Raw genomic sequence first — 22,747 nt, forward strand, 5'->3', positions numbered from 1 at the left:
TGCACTGCTCAAGGGGAGGTGATAGGGCCCACTTATCAGAATCCCCAACACTAGCTGCAGGAGACCTCCCATACTTTCTGTCTTAGAGAAAGAACCCAATTTGGCCAAACAGTAGATAAGAAAAAGGACTCACCACTGGCTCGGTCAATGCTGGCAAGGCTGAAGTTTGATAATGTCTAATAATATCTCATGTTTACATAGGAACCTTTCCCTGGGGCAAAGTACTTTACCAGCATTATCTCATTAACCTGTCCTCTGACCCCCCAAAGCATCCACATTTTACTAAAGCTGAGTGTGAACAGAAGAGAGAAAGAACAAAATAATTAAATGGCAAAGCTTTAGAATTCAGGTCTCTATATTTCCAGACTGGGTTGCTGGCCCATAGCCTGTCTTCACTCTTTGTTGAGGCCCTGAAGTCCAAGCAAATGATGGAGGCCTTCAGATTTGGCAAGGCCTTTGAAAATGGAAAAACAACTCTTGCTTTTCTCTGTTTTCAGTGTGTCCAAAGAACTGGTGAAAAAGCCTAAATAGTCTACCTGTATCTTCTAATTCAAGGGTTCTTAATCTTGATTCAATGGGTTTTGGGTAGGCAGAGATTATCTGCAATCTTGGGCATATATGACCATATTATGCATCTTTTTGGAGACTGAGCCCATAGTTACATCAGATTTTCAAAATGATCTATGCTTCCTTGCAAAGGACCTCTAAGTTCTTAGTTTTGTTCTCTTACTGGAGTGAGGTATTGTAGCCAGTCTACAGCAAAACTAGTAGAGTTCCAACTATGTGTTCAGCTCTGATCATGGGCCATGGAGCAGGAGAAAATGATTTTGCCTGATAACCTGTAAGTCATATTTCTAAGGGTACTAATACTTTATTTGGCTCCAAATAATTTTCCACCTGTGATTCATTCATTGTTTTATCAAAACAGACATTCACTGAGTATACTAATTTCTTAGGTCTGCCATAATAAGTTACATAAATTAGGTGGGTTAAGACAACAGAAATTTATTCTCTAACAGTTCTGGAGGTTAGAAGTCTGAAATAAGATGTCAACAAGACCATGCTCTCTCTGTAGGTTCCAGAGGAACAAGTGTACTTGCCTCTTCTGGCTGCTGGTGGTTGCCAGCAATCCTTGGCATTCCTTGTCTTGAGGATACATCACTCCAATTTTGGCTTTTGTTATCACATGATGTTCTCTTTGTGTGTCTCTCTTCTTCTTACAAGGACAATATTCAAACCAGATTAATGTTTCACCCTACTCCAGTATGATCTCATCTTAACTCAATTAACTGCATCTGCAGTGACCCTATTTCTAATTAAGGTCACATTCTGATGTTCTGGAAAGGACATGGATTTGGTGGGGGTCACTATCCAATCCAGTACACTGAGCATCTCTCTGTATTGGATATTACACTGGGCACCAGAAACTAAATATAAGGCAAATCACTGCCTAGGTACTAATAATATATAATGACCTTGCTTAAAGTCCACCAGTATTTCTTCTTCTTGGAATTCCTTTAGTTGTCCTGGAGTGATGTAGGAGTCCCAGGGTGATGGTGGAGGTATTTTGGTCTCCACTCTGATTTCCTTCTGAATCTATATTCCTGTCTATTTTTGAAGAGAGCTGGAGTGCATCCAATAAGGGGCATGAAACTTTCAACAGTCGAAATAGCTACAAATTCTCCCTTTCATCAACAAATAATTTTGTAATAGAAAATCAACAAGGATTTACTTGTTAGAATTCCCTAACAAGTTTTCTTGTATAGGATTCCCTATAGCACAGGGAATGGGTGGCACAATGGTAAAGAATCTGCCTGCAATGCAGGAGATGCAAGAAATGCAGGTTTGATCCCTGGGTTGGGAAGATCTTTTGGAATAGGAAATGGTAACCCACTCCAGTATTCTTGCCTGGAAAATCCCATGGACACAGGAGCCTGGCAACCTACAGTCCATGGGTTGCAAAAGTGTCAGACATGACTGAGGGACTGAGTGCACACACACACACACACAGGGAATTATATTCAATATCTTATAATAACCCATAATGGAATATAACGTGAAAAAATATAACTGAATCACTTTGCTTTTCACCTAAAACTAACACAATATTGTATAGCAATCATACTCTAATAGTGATAGTGAAAAAAGAATTTGTCTGAATCATGAGTGTGTAGGACAGGTGTAAGTAGATCAGCACTACCAGCGTACTCTCCGCAGAGCTGGAATGATGAGAGCTGAGGCTGGAGAGTTAGACAGAAACCACGGAGGACTTTGTATGCTGAGTTTAGGGTTTTCAATAAGGAAGAGACATAGTTGCGTTTACCATGTTTCCCTCTGGCATGGAGTGAGATGACTTGCAGGAGGGATCACAGTGAAGGCTGGGAGCCCAGTTAGGGGGACATTACAGTATCTAAGAAAGAGATGGTGGTCATAGGGGAACTGGAATCCAGGTTGGTTGGCTGACTCGAGGTTAAGGGAGAGGATAGAGCCAAAGATAAGTTGCAGCTGCTGGCAGAGTGAAATACCGACCGTGTTGTGGCAGCCACAGTGCTTCTTAAATGTTAAGAGCCTGCAGGACGGCAGGGGAAGAGAGCGGAGCAAGCCAGCCCTGACAACAGGGGAGCACAATTTCCCTTATAACCACCTCTTCTCCCCTGAGGCGAGTCCCATAGAGGAGTTACGATGACTAGTTACATCTCTCTAGAGAGATGCCTGCTTGACTTTACTCTTCCAGCAGTGCTCTCACTCAGGATGCTTCTGGTAGAGAAAAAGGACGTGTCAGAATAGAAGATGGCAGAGCCTCGTTGGCTTGGAGACATCCTTTTGTCCTTTGACCATCTCAGCATCATGCACTAAACAGCTGAGCCCAAGTTACTCCCCCAGACTGGAATAATAGCACTGACTTCTTTTTTTTTTCATGTTGTGAGGGAGCCATTAACTCATTTTCCCAAACAACCCCCAAACTCCTTAGGGAACCTGTCATTATTTCTCAAATCACTCATTTCCATGGGGGGGGGGTCTGGAGACTGGACTCAGAGTGAACACTTGGGGAGCACACACAGTTGTCATATGGACTTGGATCTTGATCTTCTGGAATCACTGTGCCCAAGGCGGGGGGGGGGCTCTTATTGGGCTGCCCTGCAACCCCTTTAAAGTAAGAACACAATGAGATGAACTCAGTCCAAATCCACTTTGGCTCCACCAGTCATCAGCTCCCCCACTGGTGGCCATGATTCTCCTGTGATACCCTGCCATGTGGGGTGAAGTCATTAAACATAGATCATGGAAAAAACAGGGTCTAATACCCTGCTAACCAGGAACACATGACTTGGAATAAATATATTTCACAATCCTGAGAAAAGCTAATCACAGTTTTAGAGATATTTCAAAGAAACAGAGCCTATTCTATGTACACCAATAATTCAGTAGTCAGGGTAGGGAAAAAAAAAAAAAAAGCAGGAAGAGGAATGCAGTACTGCACAGGAATCAAGAGGTCTTGAGCAAGTAACTTAACCTCTTGGTGACTCAGCTTTCCCTATCTTTAAACTGGGATAATAGTATCCATCTCAGAGAGTTGTTGAGAGAATCATATGAGATAAGATGTGCTTAGTATACTCTGAGTTTGCGCTTGGTACATCAAAACCCTCAATGTTACTGCTTATCATAATTCTGGGGGCACAAGGGATGAGACTAAAGATGGGAAGTCAACTGTACTTGTCAAAGGAATGATTGAATTGAGGTGTCAGTGGCTCAGAAGCAGGGCTGTGTTCAGAATTTTCTCTTACTATCTTGCTCTCTCTCCTTCCTGGGTTTTCCCTTTGATCTTTTTTTTTTTTTTTTCCCTCAAACTCATTCCATCTTTGTGTTTCCTTTTTCTTGGTTCAGAGTGACAGGTAAGAAGGATCTCTAGGTTAAAAGAAGTGTCCCTGAGGAAAATGAGGCTAACTCCATTCTGCTTTTTCTTAAAGGCTGGTCTTATGCAGAAGGCTAACCCTGGGTTAAGTTCTTTCATTTTTAAAAATCAAATAGCCAGGATTAAGAGACACCGTAATGTTTATCCTACCCATGCTGCATCTATCTTGGAGGTGGAACCCATTGAGTATTTCTGTTCATAAACAGATTCCCAATCTGGTGGTCTGACTAGCAAAAAAATTGTGTTTTATGGTTTCAAAATAAGAAAGGCATTTCAGGTAGATTCTGATTGGACAGAAGAGATCGATTTAGATTTTTTTCAGCCACCACTGCAACAGATCAGACAGATTTGGGCGATGCTGAGAGACGAGCACAGAGCAGTTATAAATACATAACAGCAGTGGTGTGCACTGAAAGGGGACTTGGTTACATGGAGTAAATACTGGTACAATCTGTAGACCAAAAACCACTTGGTGAACGGAGGAACTGTGTGCCGCCTTCCTCTCATCAGAGATGAATTAACTGAATTTCCTTGCTCTTTCACTTACCTCTTAGAGTGAAATAGATTCCTACCTTAGATGAAATATGAATCTGCTTTTGTGGAGGGACTTCCCCTAAGTGAACCCCAAACCCCGAACGGAAAACTTGAAAGCTCAATTTTTAGCCTTCCTTTTTGTCAGCCACTGGTTCTAGCAGTAAAATGAAACGTCTTTGTGACTTGAGAGGATGATTTGGTTTGAACATTTGTTCTCATTTTCTGGGGCTCTTCTGACTTTATCAAGCCTTTTGGCTTTTTTAAGAAAGCTGCTAGAAGCACTGGCAAATGCGTGCTCTGCTGGAAGCCGGAAGTACTGGTGGCAAATTAATATGGCATTGACTTTTTCCTAAAGAAAATATGTTATTTAGTAGTTTTATTCCTTGGAAATGCTAAGTGCAGATGGTGATGAAAATGGCAACAAATCCTTTCTGCTAAAAATTAGTTTCCTTCTAGGCTGGTATGTGTCTTTGTGCAAGGGTGTCAAATGGATGCCATTTGACATCCATGTCAACCCTCACTGAATGAGACCCAGAAGTTAACAATGAGAAATGCAGCTATTACCACAGTATTCAGTGTTAATCAAGAAGGACTGAGAAAGGAAAAAAGAGGAGGTGGTGGGTAGAATACATGTAAGATACATTTTAAATAACATATTAAATTTAAAAAGATCTTACCTTAACATTTAGATTTTCCCCTCAAGTCAGCCTCCCATTAAAGCATCAAATTTCAGTTTGAACTATCTCTCACATGCAAGCTTCCTTTTATTTACAATAGTCTGCGCGCGCGCGCACACACACACACACACACACACAACCACCACCACCACCTACCTTTCATTTATTTTATGCACGACTTGATTTTCTGTGAGACTCTTTAATTTCTAAGCAATCTAAATCTCACCTAGTCCCATAAACTAATGAAGGGGGTCTGGATTCTTCTTATACCTAACTATCAGGGTTTGATGAGAAGATTGGCAGATGATTGTAGTGGGCAAAATCGTTTGTGTTTCTTATTTACCAGTTTCTGCTATGAAGTCCCCTATGACTACACTCTTCTCCCGGTCGGAAATCCAGTTATCTCACAGGCGCATGTCGTAAGCCTGCAGAAATGTGGCAGGGGAGGTGCAGTGGGCTCAGGGCTCCTGGTGTTCACCGTCAGGGCAGAGGCACTGCTCTCTTACTTCTTTCTCTGCAAATGCACTGGATTTATTTTTTCTGTTTTATTTTTTTTATTAAAGAACAGCAACAACAAACAGAGTATTCCCTGAGAATTCACACTTTCCAGAGCCAGGTGTGGGAGGAAGAAGAATTGAACTACAGTCCCTGGAATTGTTTTCATTCTTTCTACTCAATCTCGTTTTGTTAAAGAGCACTGCAAGGGGGAAACGACCTAAAATACGCCTCAATTTTGGGGGGCTCCCAAATCATTGCAGATGGTGATTGCAGCCATGAAATTAAAAGACGCTTACTCTTTGGAAGGAAAGTTATGACCAGCCTAGACAGCATATTAAAAAAGCAGAGACATTACTTTGCCAACAAAGGACAGTCTAGTCAAGGCTATGGTTTTTCCAGTGGTCATGTATGGATGTGAGAGTGGGACTGTGAAGAAGGCTGAGTGCTGAATAATTGATGCTTTTGAACTGTGGTGTTGGAGAAGACTCTTGAGAGTCCCTTGGACTGCAAGGAGATCCAGCCAGTCCATTCTAAAGGAGATCAGTCCAGGGTGTTCTTTGGAAAAAATGATGCTAGAGCTGAAACTCCAGTACTTTGGCCACCTCATGGGAAGAGTTGACTCATTGGAAAAGACTCTGATGCTGGGAGGGATTGGGGGCAGGAGGAGAAGGGGACAACAGAGGATGAGATGGCTGGATGGCATCACCGACTCAATGCATGTGTGTTTGGGTGAATCCGGGAGTTGGTGATGGACAGGGAGGCCTGGTGTGCTACGATTCATGGGGTTGCAAAGAGTCAGACACGACTGAGCGACTGAACTGAACTGAACTGAACATCTTAAGGGCTTCCCAGGTGGTGCTAGTGGTAAAGAACCCTCCTGCCAATGCAGGAGACATGACAAGAGATGCAGATTTGAGCCCTGGTTTGGGAAAATCCCCTGGAGGAGGGCATGGCAACCCACAACAGGATTCTTGCCTGGAGAATCCCATGGACAGAGGAGCCTGAAGGGCTACAGTCCATGGGGTCTCAGAGTCGGACATGACTAAAGTGACTTAACACGCACACATGCACTACATCCTTAAGGCCCAGATCAATTCTCTGTGCCTCAGTTGCCCCTTCTGTAACCTGGAGACAATACAAGGGTATTTAGGGTAGGATGCTTCCACACGTGCTCTCTTATTCAACTCTGATGCTCAGTGAGATTCCAGAATCCCATATTGAGAGCCTATAAAATGAGAAAAAGAATAGTTTCCAACTCATAATGTTGTCGTATAGATCGAGTTAATGCAGGTGCTTCACAAAGAACCTGCACAGAGTAAGCTACCATATTATCATTTTGATATGATAACACTGATATAATATCCATGATAACAGTACTGTGGAGGCTCCTGTGATTCTTGCAATAGGGCTTTAGCAAGGGGGTCTCTGCCACATGAGGGCTGTTGTCCTTATGCTCCCACTCACTGACCCCTGGTTAGCAAGGAGCAGGAGTCTTCCCTCTAAGCCCCTGTCCCAACTCTCAGGCTGGAACTGGCACGGAAGGTTGAGGAAGCCTCTGGAGGGACTCAAACCAGCCCTTCGAGGGGCTACATCTGGGGTGGGGAGCGGTTTGGGAAGCACTTCCACAGGTTCCTTCTTGCTGCCAGGCCCTTGAACCCCAAATTAGAAACTCAGGCAAGAACAAGGGGGCATCCAGCCCTCAGAATTTAAATAGCACTTATGAGTCTTCTGCTTCTCACTAAAAAACCAAAACAAACACTTCCTGGGACTAGCACTGCAAAAGTCCTGCTTGATTCCATACTGTCCTGATGTAACTTATCCTCATTGCTTACCCTCACTTCAATCCTGGTTTAAATTAAAAAGATTGATGCTTACAAGATTTTGAGACCTCAGTAAATATCTGTAGCTGGGTGACTGGGGGCACGGCTATATAAATTTTCTGCGTTGAGGCTCACCTTTCAGAGCCTGTAAACTGGGGGGGTGGTGGGGATGATACCTACTTCTCAGAGTTATTGTGAAGAATAAATGAAATAATTATATATTAATAATAGTAATGCTGACATTTATCCATCACTTATTAGGTGTCAGGTACTGTGGTTTTGGGCTGTGTGTGGATTATCTTAACTGCTATACTGTGCTGTGTTGTACATAGAGCTTAGCACATGGCCAATATTTAATACATGTTAGCAATGATAAAGACAATGATGATATCAACAAAGTACGAAGAGCCAGCCTTCACTGCCCTTGGCAATGTGTTTGGGTAATCATGCTCCTTTTCCCAAAGCTGGGAAATCACCCATCACTCCCCTGACCCGCTATGGTCTCTTTCCTCTGGCCACATCATATCTTGAAGCACACTGCTCTGGTGGAAAAGATGGCCACATTCAGGGTCTTTGAGAATCATGAGTGTGTCCTTCACTATGGCCTGGCTTTTGTTTACTTGTGACACTCAAGCTGCTTTTAGCCTCATCAGTTTCTCCATCTTCAGAGCGTGATCAAGATACCATTAACCACTTATGGTACTTTGGTACAGTGAGGAGAAAGAATTTGTAAACTCTAAGAATGGTTTTTCTGGCCTATTCCCTATTCTAGAGGCTGGGGTGGGAAATATGTGAGGTGAGAAGTGTGTGCTTAGTTCTGGCTAAGACTCAGGATAACAATTTCCAGAAGTCAGTCTGCTATACCCAGGGCCTGGCATAGCATCTGGCATGTCCTAGGTCCTCAAGAAATGATTTGTTGGCATTGAAGATAATTCATGATTTTAACTCGAGGGCTTATTCTGTACGTCTGCTGCAAAAAGCAACTCAGGGACCAGCTGCCACACATCTCTCCTTCCAGTTATCCCAGATTTGGAATCTGGAACTAAATGCTACATGCCATTTGTTTTCCTTTGGAAATGAAAATATATAACTGGTGCTAGGTTATGCCACACATGTTTCATTATTGGTTACTACACTTCCTATTTGCTATCCCACCATACCCTCCCCAAGATGCTTTTCTCGTTGAATAAATTGTCCTCCAGAGTCTGCAAGACCACGCTGAAGTTGAAGGATCACATTTTCTAAGAGTGAGTAATATTAGGTGGTTGTCTTACTGAAACCAGTTGAGCAGTGTGTTTCCATTCATGGAGTATAGGGCGCTTTATCTCCTTACTCTTCCTCCCTTTGTTTCTGCCTCCTAAATGCCCTCTCTTGCTTCTGATATGCCCATCTCTTGGAGACCCACTTCTTGAACTCAAAGCTGAACTGATGCCAGGGTTATACCACAGAAATAGATTTATAGGTGGGAAGCAGTTTAAAGGAAGGTCAATAGCAAAAGAGGTGGACTTGAGCTCCCCAAAAGGACCATTCCAAAGTGAGGTAGACCCCCAGCCAAGGCACGATGGAATCCCTCACAGTAGCTTCAGTTTTATTTTGTTAGTTTAAAGACTTCTGAAAGAGGCTTTAGGGACAATGACCTAGAGAAGCATTTAAGGTTTTGGCTGGTATAACTGTTCAGAATCAAAAGCCTTTGTCCTATTATTTCAGCCAGATAGAATGTTGACTTGGCTGTGAAATATCCAGAAATGGGAATTCCAAGATAGAAGATTGCAGCCAACCAGGAAATATGGATGCGGTCTTTGAAGGAAACCAGGAAGATATGATGCAACATAGCCCTTTGGTGTTGAGGAAGGCATGCTTCCAGTGGCAGAAAGCAATTGCTACAAACAGGCATGAGGAAAGGCACGGTAGGTAGCTCAAGAGATTAGATAGCCCCCAAACTTGGCACCCCACTCCAGTACTCTTGCCTGGAAAATCCCATGGACGGAGGAGCCTGGTGGGCTGCAGTCCATGGGGTAGCTAAGAGTTGGACATGACTGAACGACTTCACCTTCACTTTTCACTTTCATGCACTGGAGAAGGAAATGGCAACCCACTCCAGTGTTCTTGCCTGGAGAATCTCAGGGACAGGGAAGCCTGGTGGGCTGCCGTCTATGGGGTCCCACAGAGTTGGACAAGACTGAAGTGACTTAGCAGCAGCAGCAGCAGCAAACTTGTATTTTGACTTCAGTGTACAGTAATACAGTGATGATCTTACTTTTTGAATTGGGCTTAAAAAGGCCAATGGGAAGTTCATTTTCCTTCACTGAGCACGCACTGGCTTGGCTGGCTGAGAGGTGGGACACACTGGTCTACAGGAGGGTAAAACAACTAGTCTGGGATTTCAAAATAGCCGTGGACAGTCCACAGATGGATGAGTCAGTTCAGCCTTCATACTGGCTGCATGGAATCACAGGCCCCTGGAGGAAGGTCTTCATCTCAGATGTCATCTTCATCAGCTAATGCAAGAAAGGCCTCCAGAGATGAAGGAACTGATCTAAGAGGATGAAAATTATGGAGAATCACATAATCTGAGTTCTTGGGAAAGGCAGACTTTCTGGATACCCACCCTCTGCCATTAGAAGCGTCCTTCCCATGACTCACCCTCATAGTACCTTTAGAGAGGGGCTATGTGACATGTTACAGAAAGTGGGCTGAGCTCAGAATCTGAGGATGGGATATGATCCCTTTCTCTTCCCGTGTCACTTCAACACACTAAGCTCCTCAGCTTCTTCATTTTTATAATAGGATTTATTCCATGTCATAAGATTGTTACAATAATTTTGAGGATAAAGTCAAATAATGAGTGTGAAAGCAGCTTTTAAAACAGAAAATGCCACCAAATGTCAAGTGATATTACTCCAAATAACATTTGAGCCTCTGCGATGATTTACCATGTTCTGTCTAGAAAGATAATTATTTGCTTATTCCTCCGCTGGGGAGGCTGTGCTCATTCACCCTGAATTAGGCTCCAGGTTACTTCAGGTGGAGTGTCTTTTTTTTTTATCTTGAACCCCTCCAGCCCCTGGTATAGCACCTTTTCTATAGTGACTGCTTGGTTAGTACTTCTTGGGCTGGATCACTTATAATAAACAATTGTCTTGGTCAAAATTCCTTTTTTCCACCACTGTGGTGCTAATGGAGAAAATTCCAATTAGAACTTTTTTTTCAACCAGAGAGTAAGAGGCACAATGTGTGTTTACCAAAGACTTGACATTTTAATGGTACCCTTTTAACTAGTTTACTTTTGTATGAAATGTGAGGAATATAGATTCAGAGGTAAGAAATGTTACAAGTCGAAAAGTAAGAGTTGAAGAACCAAGTTTTATCAAATTACATTAATGTCACTGAGAGTGAAATAAGAGAAAAATAGAACAGACCCACATGTAGGATTTCCTGAAGCCCTGTAGACTGTTATTCACTGTCCACATATGCATACATAAAAATATACCATCTATAAATAGCCACCTGCCTTTTCAGTGAAATTAAAGATGGGAGAGTTAGAAGAGAATTTCCCAGTATAATTACAGGGTTCAAACCTACAGCTGTTAGACTCCTGTAGTTCTCTCCAGAGAACTAATATCACTATTGCTAATATCACTATTTTCTATCAAGCACATTAAAAAAAAACAACCTACCTTTCATGGGTAAGATGTTGTCAATAGGGCTTTTATTTGTTTCTCGCCAAGATTTCTCACAAACCTACTTTAAAAGATTAGGTATTGCATATTGTACAGACTAATTTTGTTTGATAAACTGAAGTCAGTTTTCACAAGTCTTTCTGCTCCTCACGTAGGGATTACCACCAAACTCCCGCCAGTGTTTCTCCTCAACTCCACACATGCCCTTCCATACACACTCTCTTTCACCTACTTTCTGCGAAGATGCACCTCCTGAAAGATCCTTGAGCCTCTAAAATTCTTAGGTAAGAATCTGCTACCTTAGGACGCACCACAGTGTGAAAGGAACGAAACAGAACACTTTCATCTTTGCTTACAAAAAAGCAGGTAGTAATTTATTCATACGCAGTCTTTGTTCCCTCACTAAAGACCAGTGCTCTTCAATCTGCGAGAGCTCTGAAGGACGAGGCCGTGCTGACTAGAGGAAGGGGACACATTTACAGGAACAACCATCTCGCTCTCCCCACAGAAGGGTCTAAGTGCCTTTAGCAGTTAATTTGAGACCAAAAACCCCATTGGGAGCCTTCCATCGACTCTAAAAGCAAACATTCTTAACAGGCAGTATTAGTGTGGTGTTAAAAGAGGCATGCTTTAACCTAAAAGGTGTCATTTTATGAGCAAAAACTGGATAAACCTTAAGAGACTTGAAGTCGTTTTTTTTTTTTCTTCCCTAGACGCCAAAATCTTCACAGTTTAAGATGACCTCACACCCATTGTGATGTTCAAAACCCAGGAGGATCTTAAAGCCGCTTAGCACACACTGTGTAGCCGCACGCCTTCCTCCTCCTGGTGAGGACTGTCTGTCACTGGTTTTTATTCCCTGTGTTTGTAAAACACACCAGCCATGTGTGTGTGAGCCTGTTAATTAAAACAAAAACAGAACTGTTTCTGTTGAGCTTTAGAAGTGCAGAAATGTAGAGCTGAGGGAGGGCAGGAGAAACAGCAGCATCCTGTCCATTGCTGTGATGGCTGCAAAGAATGAGTGGACTCTAGACAGACACCTGAATTAAAGTGGGGAAAAAAAGAATCTGGTGAGGCTTGAAAATGGAAGTCGTTAGAATGCCTTTATCATTTCCCTGAGGGACTGTTGAATATCAAAGTGCCTGGATAGTGAAGTCTTCTTGGTCTAATCTGATTCCAAAGTTAGCCTCCCCGGCAAGAGGAAAGAATAGTTTCAGTGGCTTCTGAGGCCATGCAGGGGTCAGGCATGGAGTCTATTACAGCTGGAGCTGCTGAGTCACTGCCACCTCGGGGAATCACTTGACCTCCAGCTCAGTTGACCTAGAAGGGAGAGTGAAGCCTACAGCCGGGGAGGCTCCCAGAGCAATGCTCCCATTATAATCTCTGGAATCAACTACAGACCTTCCAGTCACCTGAACCCAAAGGATTTAAGCCCTAACAATTCAAGTAAGGGGCCTTAGAATATAAAGACACCGACCAGTGAAAAAAAACATTCACAGAATTCTCCCCAAGGAAAATATCTCCAGAAAAGTGGACCAAAAATGTCTAGTCCTCTTTCAGATACGGACTCCATGCCTGAAGGGTAGTAAAAACATGGATCAGATAGCACCTCTCTAAAAGAGATGCTTATTCTGTACCTTCAGTAAATGGTTCAGGGCAGGATGTGAAAATGCTTAGGGGTGTGTGTGCACTGGGGTGGTGGGAAGAGAGGCAGGAAGCAACAACAGAAAAAAAAAATTAAAGGACAGTTAAGGCATTCATTAAACTCTGTATTTTAAAAGGCAAGGAAGAAAGACCTTCATATATATAACATCTTCTTTTATGAGGGACATATTCAGTGGCTGTCCCTCCATACCATCTTTCCATAATACAAAATTCTGTTCTTTGGCTTATATAGGAACTATAAACTAAATAAACGTTCACTTTGTATTTAAAAAAAATTTATTTGTGATCTGTACATGTGATAAAGTGGGGCTTCCTTGTAGACTTTAAAAGGCAAAACAAAACAAAAATTCAAAGTAAAAATGTATAAATACAATATATATTTTCTTACAAAAATGGGAGATTTACAAAATATACATACTGCACTCATCTCTATTTTACAAATTTCACATGCAAGAGATATAACACAAAAGATGCCAAAAACCGTGTAGTGGGAGTTTTAAAAATCTGAGACAGTTTTGGAGGTTTAAGAAACATAAGGTCAATGTTAAACTTTAATATAAAAAGCAGCTTCACTCAACTGAATGTTACATGTATAAAGCAACTTGTACTCTCGTAGTACCCTCTATGATTTAAAAACGGTTTCAAACAGCATTTAAAGACCGTTTTGAGAAACAGGATAGTGTTGCTGGATTGGAGGGTGATGTCAAAGGTGGAGTAAAGGTTAGCTCCCGTGATTCTCTGTTCAGCTTTAGACCATTATGCAAAGGAATTGGAGTCCTATTATAGAGGAAAAAAGGTACATGATTTAAGATTAATAAATTTAAGTCATCCAACACATTTCAAAGAACTCCAGACTTACTTTGAAGTTTACCTTCTTTTAATGACTTTCCTTAAAAATGGGGCCCATGGTTTGAACTGTCCTCTTCACTCACTGTCATTTCTGCAGGTCACCTCCCCACCCAGCCACACAAAGACAGGGTCAGCATACACATGATATTTTATAAACGGATTTATGGAACAAAGAAAACAGGACAAAATGCTCCTTTGACTTTTTAAAAAATTTAACATTCCTTTATTATGAAGCTAAAGGCATTATGCTTCTCCTTTTATCCTGAAGGATTCAAATTGGAGGGAAAAAAAAAATCGAAACAAAACCTAAATGCAGGTTTAAGGGAAGAAAAAGAAAATGAAGGGAGAGATTTCCCTAAATGTTTTAACAGAGCCTGTTGGATCATGTGTTCTGAATTAAATTTACTTAAACACAGCAAAACCCCTTGCATTTCCTTTAGCCAAGTCAGTACCTCTGACAGAAAGGGGTATGGAAGCACACCGCCCTTCACTTTTCCTTAAAAAGGAATGTTTATTACAACCAAATTAACATCCAAAGGGAAACCTCAGATTTGCGCTGCTTTGCCTATAAAAGTTGCTGTCTTCACAGTTGTGCCTTTCCACAGGGAGACACTTGTTTCCTCTTTTGTCTCTTACAACAAAGACAAGGGAAAAAAATGCATTCCTGTTTTGAAAAGCAACAAGTCATCACTTCTTTTCAGGATATTAAACCAAATAAAACAGCCTTCTTTCTTCCTTCTGCTTCCCCAGAAAATAAAAAAGTAGTAGAAATAACCTACTACTTGCCTCCTTTTCCTTGTTGCAAAATGTTGTCATTTCTTTTGCATCCTCACATCAGGATTCTAGGAGGCTGGCCTCCCAAGACTTCAAAATGCTTATTTTACAAGACTTGAAAGGAGTAGAGGAAGAAAAACAGGCGGGGAGGAGGCAGACGTGGAGACTGTAATGTCTGACCCTGGAAATTAACCCATCTGGACTCCAGTTTGGCCCCAGTGAAAAGAGATTATGGTTTGACCACCGCTTGACAAGGACACTGCAGGGTGTCCTCCCTTTTCCTAACAAAGCGGCGGCCGCAGACAGCTGTACCTTTCACCCGGGCCTCACAGGAGTGAGGACAGGCCACTTGTCTTGCAGCAGGGGAATCGTTCACAGTCCCAGTTCGGCCCAGAGCCGGGAAGAACTCACAGCAACCTTCTGATCTCAATCTTTTCCGACAGGCCCAGGGCGGCCCGTACCGCACATGATTAACACCGCTGTTACCATCACCAGCATCATCCTGCAAGTCTTTGCCAGAAGTCTTTTCATCCAAACCGTCTTTCCACCCAGGCCTCTTTTCCCAACCCACATATATCTACATATATCTTCTCATTTCCAGGTGACTTCTCACTGGAGCGGAAGGAGGTTCCAGAAACAAGTCCCCCCACCCCGCAGTTCTTTCCCTACCGCCCCTTTCCCACCCCCCGGCGGCGGGAAGGAAGGGTGGGGGAGGGGCCGGGGTTCATACCGCAGTCTCCCCCTTGCTGCTGTGGCTGAGTCTGTGGTAGAAGCGGCGCCACGACTGCAGGGTCTTGCCCGACCAGATCCAGAAGCCAGTGGTGATGCCGACGATCATGGTCATCAGGTACTTGATCATGAAGACGGTGAAGTCGGGGCTCATGGGCGGGAAGTGGCCGGGCGGGCAGGGCACCGCGTAGCTCTTGCATGTCTGCAGGAGCCAGGTGCGTTCCCAGTGTTCGCGGAAGGCCTGCTCATAGAAGTAGCAGGCCAGAACGATGGTGGCCGGCACCGTGTAGAGCACGCTGAAGACGCCGATGCGCACCATCAGCTTCTCCAGCTTCTCGGTCTTGGTGCCGTCGTGCTTCATGATGGTGCGGATGCGGAAGAGAGACACGAAGCCCGCCAGCAGGAAGGACGTGCCGATGAAGAGGTAGACGAACAGGGGCGCCAGCACGAAGCCCCGCAGCGCGTCCACGCTGGACAGGCCCACATAGCACACCCCGCTGAGCAGGTCCCCGTCCACCTGGCCCATAGCCAGGATGGTGATGGTCTTGACAGCGGGCACCGCCCAGGCGGCCAGGTGGAAGTACTGTGAGTTGGCCTCGATGGCCTCGTGGCCCCACTTCATGCCGGCCGCCAGGAACCAAGTGAGCGACAAGATGACCCACCAGATGGAACTGGCCATGCCGAAGAAGTAGAGCACCATGAAGAGGATGGTGCAGCCCTCCTTCTTGGTGCCCTGCGCCACCGTGCGGTAGCCGTCGTCGGAGAAGCGCTCCACGCACACCGCGCGGTCCTCCAGCAGGAAGCCGGCCACGTGCGCCACGGCCACCATGAAGTAGCAGCCTGACAGGAAGATGATGGGCCGCTCCGGGTAGCTGAACCGCCGCATGTCCACTAGGTAGGTGAGCACGGTGAAGAGAGTCGAGGCGCAGCACAGCACAGACCACACGCCCACCCAGAGGCGGGCGAAGCGCCTCTCCTCCTCCTTAAAGTACATAAGGCCATTGGCGCGGCCCGGCTCGCAAGGGGCGCCGCAGTCGCGCTCGCCCAGGAAGCGGTAGCCCAGATAGGGGGGCACCTTGAGCTGGCGGGGGCACGAGAAGGGGAAAGCGGAGCGGCCCCGGCCGTCGGCGGCCCCTGGAGGCAGCGCGGTGAAGGGCAGGTCGGGCAGGTAGGGTGCGGTAGGGTAGGCAGTGGGGCCGCCGCCCGCGCCCCCGGAGCCGTCCGACGTGTTTTGGCCCACGCAGATCTCGCCAGCGCCGTGCACGGGGAAGTTCTCGCAACGCAGCCGCTCAGGCCATTGGAAGCCGAACTTGTTCATGAGTGCTTCACAGCCCTGGCGGGCACGCTCGCACAGAGAGCGGCACGGAGGGATGGCCTTGTCGAGCACCGTACACACGGGTGCGTACATGGAGCAGAGGAAGAAGCGCAGCTCTGGAGAACACTGCACCTTCACCAGCGGATAGAACTGGTGCACCTCGAGGCCCGCCTCCTCTTGGTTCGTGTGACCCAGCAGGTTGGGCAAGATGGTCTGGTTGTAGGCGATGTCCGTGCACAGAGGGATGGAGATGGGCTGGCAGAAGCCGTGGTCTGGCACTGAGATGCCCTTCTCTCCGTGGTACGGCTGCGCCCCGGCGCCCGCGGGCAGTGCGCCCAGCAGCGCCAGCACCAGGGTGCAAAGGTCCAGAGGCAAGCGCGACACCGCCGCGCAGGAGCCCCGCATCGCCGGCCGCGGGTGCAGCGGCACTCTCAGCCCGAGAAACGCGACCAGGCAGCCGGGAGAGGCTGGGATCGGGGGAGGCGCCGCTGCGCCGGGCGCATGAGAGTCCTCCCGGCGCCGGGGCTGAGCCGTGGGCGGCGCGGAACAGAGGGCGCTGCAGCTGGGGTGCTCGCGCCACGGGGGCGCCACCGCCTCCGCCCAGCACTGGCGCAGCCGCCGGGGGTCCAAACTCGTCTCGCTGGGCTGGGGGCGCAGATGGGGGGCCGCCTTCTCCTCTCGATGCGACGTAACGGTGCGGCTTTTTCTGCGGCGAGGAGCAACAAGCGTCTCCGGTTGCCCTTTAAAGTTTGCCCAAGTCTCCCGACTCACTGAGCTCAACAGGGCGCGCGCCGCCCCCCCACACTAAGTCTGGCCCCCGGCAGGCGAGAGCCCGGCGCCCCCGCTTGCTAGCCAAAGCCGCCGCCTCAACGGTGCTGCTCCGCCTCCTCTCCTCGAGGCTCCGCTCGCCGCCGCCTCCTCCTTCGCCTCCTTCTCCGCTCCTTGCTCCTTCAGCCCCAGAAGCTTGGCTCCAACTTTCAGCCAAACGGCTAATTCTCGCTCTGAGTCCGATCGGCGTCTTGGAGCCAAGAGCTCGGCGAGTTCTTTTAAGAAATCCAGTCACACTGCGTCCGAAGCTGCGAGGTCCTGGTGCCCGCGGCCTGGGCCTGGCCTCTCCAGCCCCGCGCAACTCTGAACGGTGAGGGAGCGCTGCCCGCCGGGAGGGAGCGCAGAGTAACGCCTCGGAGCCGCGCAACTCTACAGAAGAAGCGTCGGGCTCTCAGGGTTCCGGACCGCCCCGCCCCCTCCCCTCCCCCCATTCACAAACCACTCCGGGGGCGGGCCCTCGAGCTCCAGGGAGGCCCAATAGCAGCCTTTGTTTTCTGTGTGACTGCCTTCGGATTGGGTGGAAGTCGGAAGGGGCGGGCGAGGGAACGAGAGAGGCTAGGTCTGCGGAGCTCTGGGCGGATTCCTGAGGGGAGGGGCAGGGGGCTGGGAGGGAAAAGTTAAGAAAAACTTTTACCCTGAATTCACTGGGGGGAGGGGGTAGAGAAGCGCACCAGAAAGGGAATTTGCTTGAAATATTTGTTCGTTAGTGTTCCGGGTACACTAAAATACACATTCGTGAACAGAAGGGCGCACCGGGCAAGGCTTTTGCATGGAGAAGGTTGAGAATAAGAGTAGCGCCTCCCTGGAGAGAGACGTGACCCGGAGTCGCGTTTAGCACTCCTTGGGCTGAAAATGCTGGGTTTGGCGGGGGGCTTTTAGGTGACAGGATCCTAAATGTGGGGTTCGGAATGGGGCAAGAAATGGGTGCGCCTCGCGGACTGCTTTTCTCTCCGCAGACTCAGACCACGTGAGGCCACAATCCCCGCTCACCCCCTCTCCCGGTTGTAAAAAGGAGGAGGGGCCGAGGCTGAAGAGAAATAGGAGTCGGACGGAGGGGGCCGGCTTAAGGCAGGAGGAAGTGTCGACCCCTCCAAGGGGACAGGGCCGACGAGCGGCGGGCGCGGGGGACCCAGGCTTCAGGCCACCCTGCCCGCACGCACGGCCCAGAGTCTAGGGATTTGGTATAGCTTTAGAGAAGTCGTAGGAAAACTAGTGCGGGAAATTACTGTAAAAAAAACCTGCGGCCGAGTGCCCAGGAACACTGTACAGGTTTACAGCGAGTATTTAATTGCCCTGTTTTCTTTAGTTCTGCGGCGTGTGGCCCTTGGGAGTCCCACCTTCGTCGCGGAAGCAATGATTTGATTCTTGGAATCTGCGTAGAAAAGTATTAATGCGTATTAGAAACCAAAGGCATTTGCTAATTAAAGAGTTTCCAAAACACAAAGAGAAGTTATCCTTGTTCTCGGGTAGCGTTTTCTGATTGGCAAGCGTTCTTTTGTTCTCGATCAAATCTTTGCCTAGCTGAAGGCACTGGGCCCTGGCGCGCGCTCTCTGGTTACTCACAGCGAAATCAGAAGTTACAGCGGGTGGAGGTGGGGGATGTTCCTACCCTCCCACCGGACCGCGAGGAATAGCATGAATTCCCATGCAGGAAAGTGACATGCTAAGCAGGGAAAAATCTTCTCTGTGACATTCCCTCCCCTCCCTCCCCCCCCATCCTCTGCCTTAAAAAACGTTACTCCTGGCCTAGCCCTTCCTCCTGCCAGCTCAGTTCCAGGCGCTAGAGCCCTGAGGGATTCTGGTCGGGATGCAAGTTTGCAGAAGTTAGAAGTTGCTGTCTCTGCTGCCCGGGGTGAGCCTCTTCTCCAGCAAGAAAAGACTGATCCTGAAACCGAAGACAATTAATTGGGTTCCCTTCCATAGGAGACTTTGGCCTCCTCTGTTTTTCTTTTATTTATTTATTTTTCTATTACTGGTTTATGGGGAATCTGTTCTTCCACTTCACAGTTCTTTGTCCTCCACTCTTGTTAATGGGCCTGGAAGGTTGAATCATTTAGGCCAAGGTAGGGTGTCAGACTGCTCACATTCTCCATCTGGTCCTCAACAGGAATCCTCCTCTTTTTTCTTCCAAAGGATCACTTTTCCCTTCACACCCAGGACTTTTTTTTTTTTTTCCTTTTTCTTTTGGGCAATCTGCCTCAAGGTAATATGAAAGATTAATAATATATTTTTTAAACATATTTCCTTCTATCTTTGTATTTTTCAAGGGCTCCTCTTTTTCTTTCTAAATTATTATTCTTATCACTTAACATTGGGGAGCCTTGATATTGATTGCATTGAAAGATGCTATTTAAAGACAATGCAGCTTCTTTGCTTTGTCATTTAAAACGTGTGTGTGGTGGGGGGTTGGAAATCCTTTTTTCTCTCTGTGAGCTCCAGGATATTCTCCTTTTCTAAATCAAATTTTCATGCTTATTCATCAGGCCACTGATCTAAGTCATCTTTGCTTATTGAGGGAGAAATTGCAAGCACTGTCATGTAATAAAATGAAAACCGACAGGATAAAATACTGTCTTAAATACAACTAAAACCAATTTAGTTATGAGCTTCTCCTCATAGCCTCAGACAGCTGCCTGATGAGGTAATAGGGATAATTTTTTTTAAAGAGGGGGGAAAAATAGCCTTTTAAAAATTCAAGGGACAAATGAAATATTTTTTAAAACAATCTGTGTATTAGATGCAGAAAACCCATCCCCATTTATCTTGATGAACTGTATCACAGATGAGAGTCTTGCTCTGATTCAGGTAGACAAGTGCAAAAAACAGAGAAGCAAAGGCCAATTTTGGGGGGAGTGTTTTGTGTTTTTTAGGAGGATTTAAAAAAAAACACTCCAAAATTATCTGGAAAATAAAAATTCACTGTTTATGAGAGAGGTGTGGTAGCTTTCTGTGCCTTACCTGACATAGAATGCTGATTTCAAGGAGCTAAGTAATAACATGGAGTAGTTCAGAAAAGTAAGCTCATCGTGTAGGGGGCTAAATAGTCTGTTTTAGGCTCTGTGATGGATGTAGTAACATTTGTTCACATCTGTTCAGAATCAATTTAATTGTCTTTTCCGAGTAACACCTTCCACACCCAACTCCCAAAGCCACTAACTGGTATCTTCCTTGGAAAGCTAAGGGTGGAAAATTTTGTAATCGTCTGCTGCAAAACTTCCAATTGTCTCTGCCCTTTAAAACAACAAAGGCTTTTATTTCTTCACATCATAGTCATATGGTTCCATAGAAAACTGATGGCTATTCATTGGCTCCAGTTATTTAAATGTTACTTATCTTGGCCAAGTCCCAGGTTTATCTAGTTGAATTTCATTCTGATGTCAGGCCAGATTTGAAAATGGCCACCTTCGTAGTGCCACAATCCTGTGGTTGTAGTGAAACTCCTGCTGCAGGAATTACTCACGCAAGACCAGAAAGGGCAGCTTTTAGCATATACTTTCTGGCCTCTCTTTTATCAGACAATTTGTGACTTTATAACATTGAGGATTTGGGATTACCAATGGCCAGGTTGCCTTTGGCTTCTTTTCACTTTAGTTGGGAATGTTGGATCATTCAAAAAACGGGAACATTTTGATCCCTAAGGCAGACTTTCAAGTATTAATGAAAGTTAGAGATGTCTAGATTGAATTAGGGGAATTAGAGGGGGGCCATGCTGAGATTCCGTCAGGTATGCTAGACCCTACATGTGGAGGTGGTTTGTGTGGCAGATTCAGTGATTGTGTCTATTCCACCATTTTCCTTGTTGGTTGAGGACTGTATTGGTTATCTGTAGTTGTATAACACATCATTCCCTAACACAGCAGGTTAAAACAACAAATATTCAATATCTCACAGTTTCTGTGTGTTAGGAATCTGGATATGCTGAGCTTGATTCTCTAGCTTGAGGTCTCTCATAAGACTGCAATCAGGGTGTTGGTCAGGGCTGCAGTTATTTCAAGGCTCGATTGGGGGAAGATCCATTTCCAAGCTCATAACAAGGCTTTTGGCAGGCCTCAACTTCTTTTTATTTAAAAAAAAAACAACTTTTTGTTTTGTACGGGTATAGTTGATTAACAAACACTGTTGTGATAGTTTCAGATGAACAGCAAAGGGACTCAGCCATACCTATGCATGTATCCATCCATTCTCCTCCAAACTCCCCTCCAATCCAGGCTGCCACATAACACTGAGAGGAGTTCCATATGCTATACAGTAAGTCCTTGTCGGTTACCCATTTTAAATATAGCAGTGTGTACAGGTCCATCCCAAACTCCCTAACTATCTCTTCTCCCATTCTTCCCCCCAGCAACTATAATTTTGTTCTCTAAGCCTGTGAGTCTCTTTTTGTTTTGTATGTTCATTTGTGTCATTTTTTTTTAAGATTCCACATATAAGTGATGTCATACAGTGCTTCTTCTTCTCTGATTTACTTAACTCAGTATGATAGTCTCTAGGTCCATCCATGTTGCTGCAAGTGGCATTATTTCATTCTTTTTAATGGTTGAGTAATATTCCTTCATGCATGTGTACCACATCTTCTTTCTAGTTGTTGGCCAGAGTCGTGGGTCTCTTACAGTGTTCACCTCTCATGTGGCCCACTTTGACTCCTGCCTCCCCTCCCTGCCCTGAGATGGAAGTCATGGTCTTTTTGTAATCTAATCTTAGAAGTGACATCCTCTCAATTTTGCCTTACTCTATGCATTAGAAGCAAGAAACTAGGTCTATCCACAATCAAAGGGTAGTGGAAATTACTCTAGAATGTGAAAACCCATTGTAGAGATGGTTCACCACTAGGGTTATTTATTCCTTCCCAAAATATTATGGAGATAATGCCTCAGAGAAAAACAACTCTTGGGTGTCTGCCTTTGGAATGTTCAGAGAAAGGGTCACAGATAACATGAGTTGGTTGATTATAATGCCACTTGCATCTGCTGAAGTCAGAACAGAATCCTAATTCTGGTCAACTGTTTTTTCAAACACATGTCTTTGGACTAGAAGGAGAAAGAATGTGGGACAGATGATTAATACAAGGCTATCAGCAGCCCTGAGGAAAAACCTCCAAGTGCAGAAGGTAGCCATTCTGGAAAGTCAGATTGGTACTCAAGGACCAAAGTCTTCCCTGGTGGCCCACACAGTAAAGAATCTGCCTGCAATGCGGGAGACCTGGTTTTGAGCCCTGGGTTGGGAAGATCCCCTGGAGGAGGGCATGGCAACCCACTCCAGTTTTCTTGCGGGAGAATCCCAAGGAAAGAGGAGCTTGGCGGGCTACAGTCCACAGGGTCGCAAAGAGTTGCATACCATTGAGCGACTAAGCACAGCACAACACACATATCAAGGACTTGGACCAAGTCTGTAGAGAGACTTTGGCTATTTGGGTTGTGAGGTTAAAGTACCACTGGTAATTGTTTCGTTGTTACTTATTCCCTAAA

General features: G+C 45.7%; 1 protein-coding gene across 1 annotated transcript; it reads right to left on the reverse strand.

The window, feature by feature from the left end:
• Window positions 1-11,816: 11,816 nt before the first annotated feature.
• Window positions 11,817-20,258, reverse strand: FZD7 (frizzled class receptor 7). Its single transcript, XM_040228789.1, has one exon. The coding sequence runs from the start codon at window positions 16,857-16,859 to the stop codon at window positions 15,135-15,137; it is 1,725 nt and encodes a 574-aa protein (XP_040084723.1). The 5' UTR covers window positions 16,860-20,258; the 3' UTR covers window positions 11,817-15,134.
• Window positions 20,259-22,747: the final 2,489 nt, after the last annotated feature.

The sequence above is a fragment of the Oryx dammah genome, unplaced genomic scaffold, assembly GCF_014754425.2.
Source record: "Oryx dammah isolate SB20612 unplaced genomic scaffold, SCBI_Odam_1.1 HiC_scaffold_27, whole genome shotgun sequence".
Taxonomy (NCBI): domain Eukaryota; kingdom Metazoa; phylum Chordata; class Mammalia; order Artiodactyla; family Bovidae; genus Oryx; species Oryx dammah.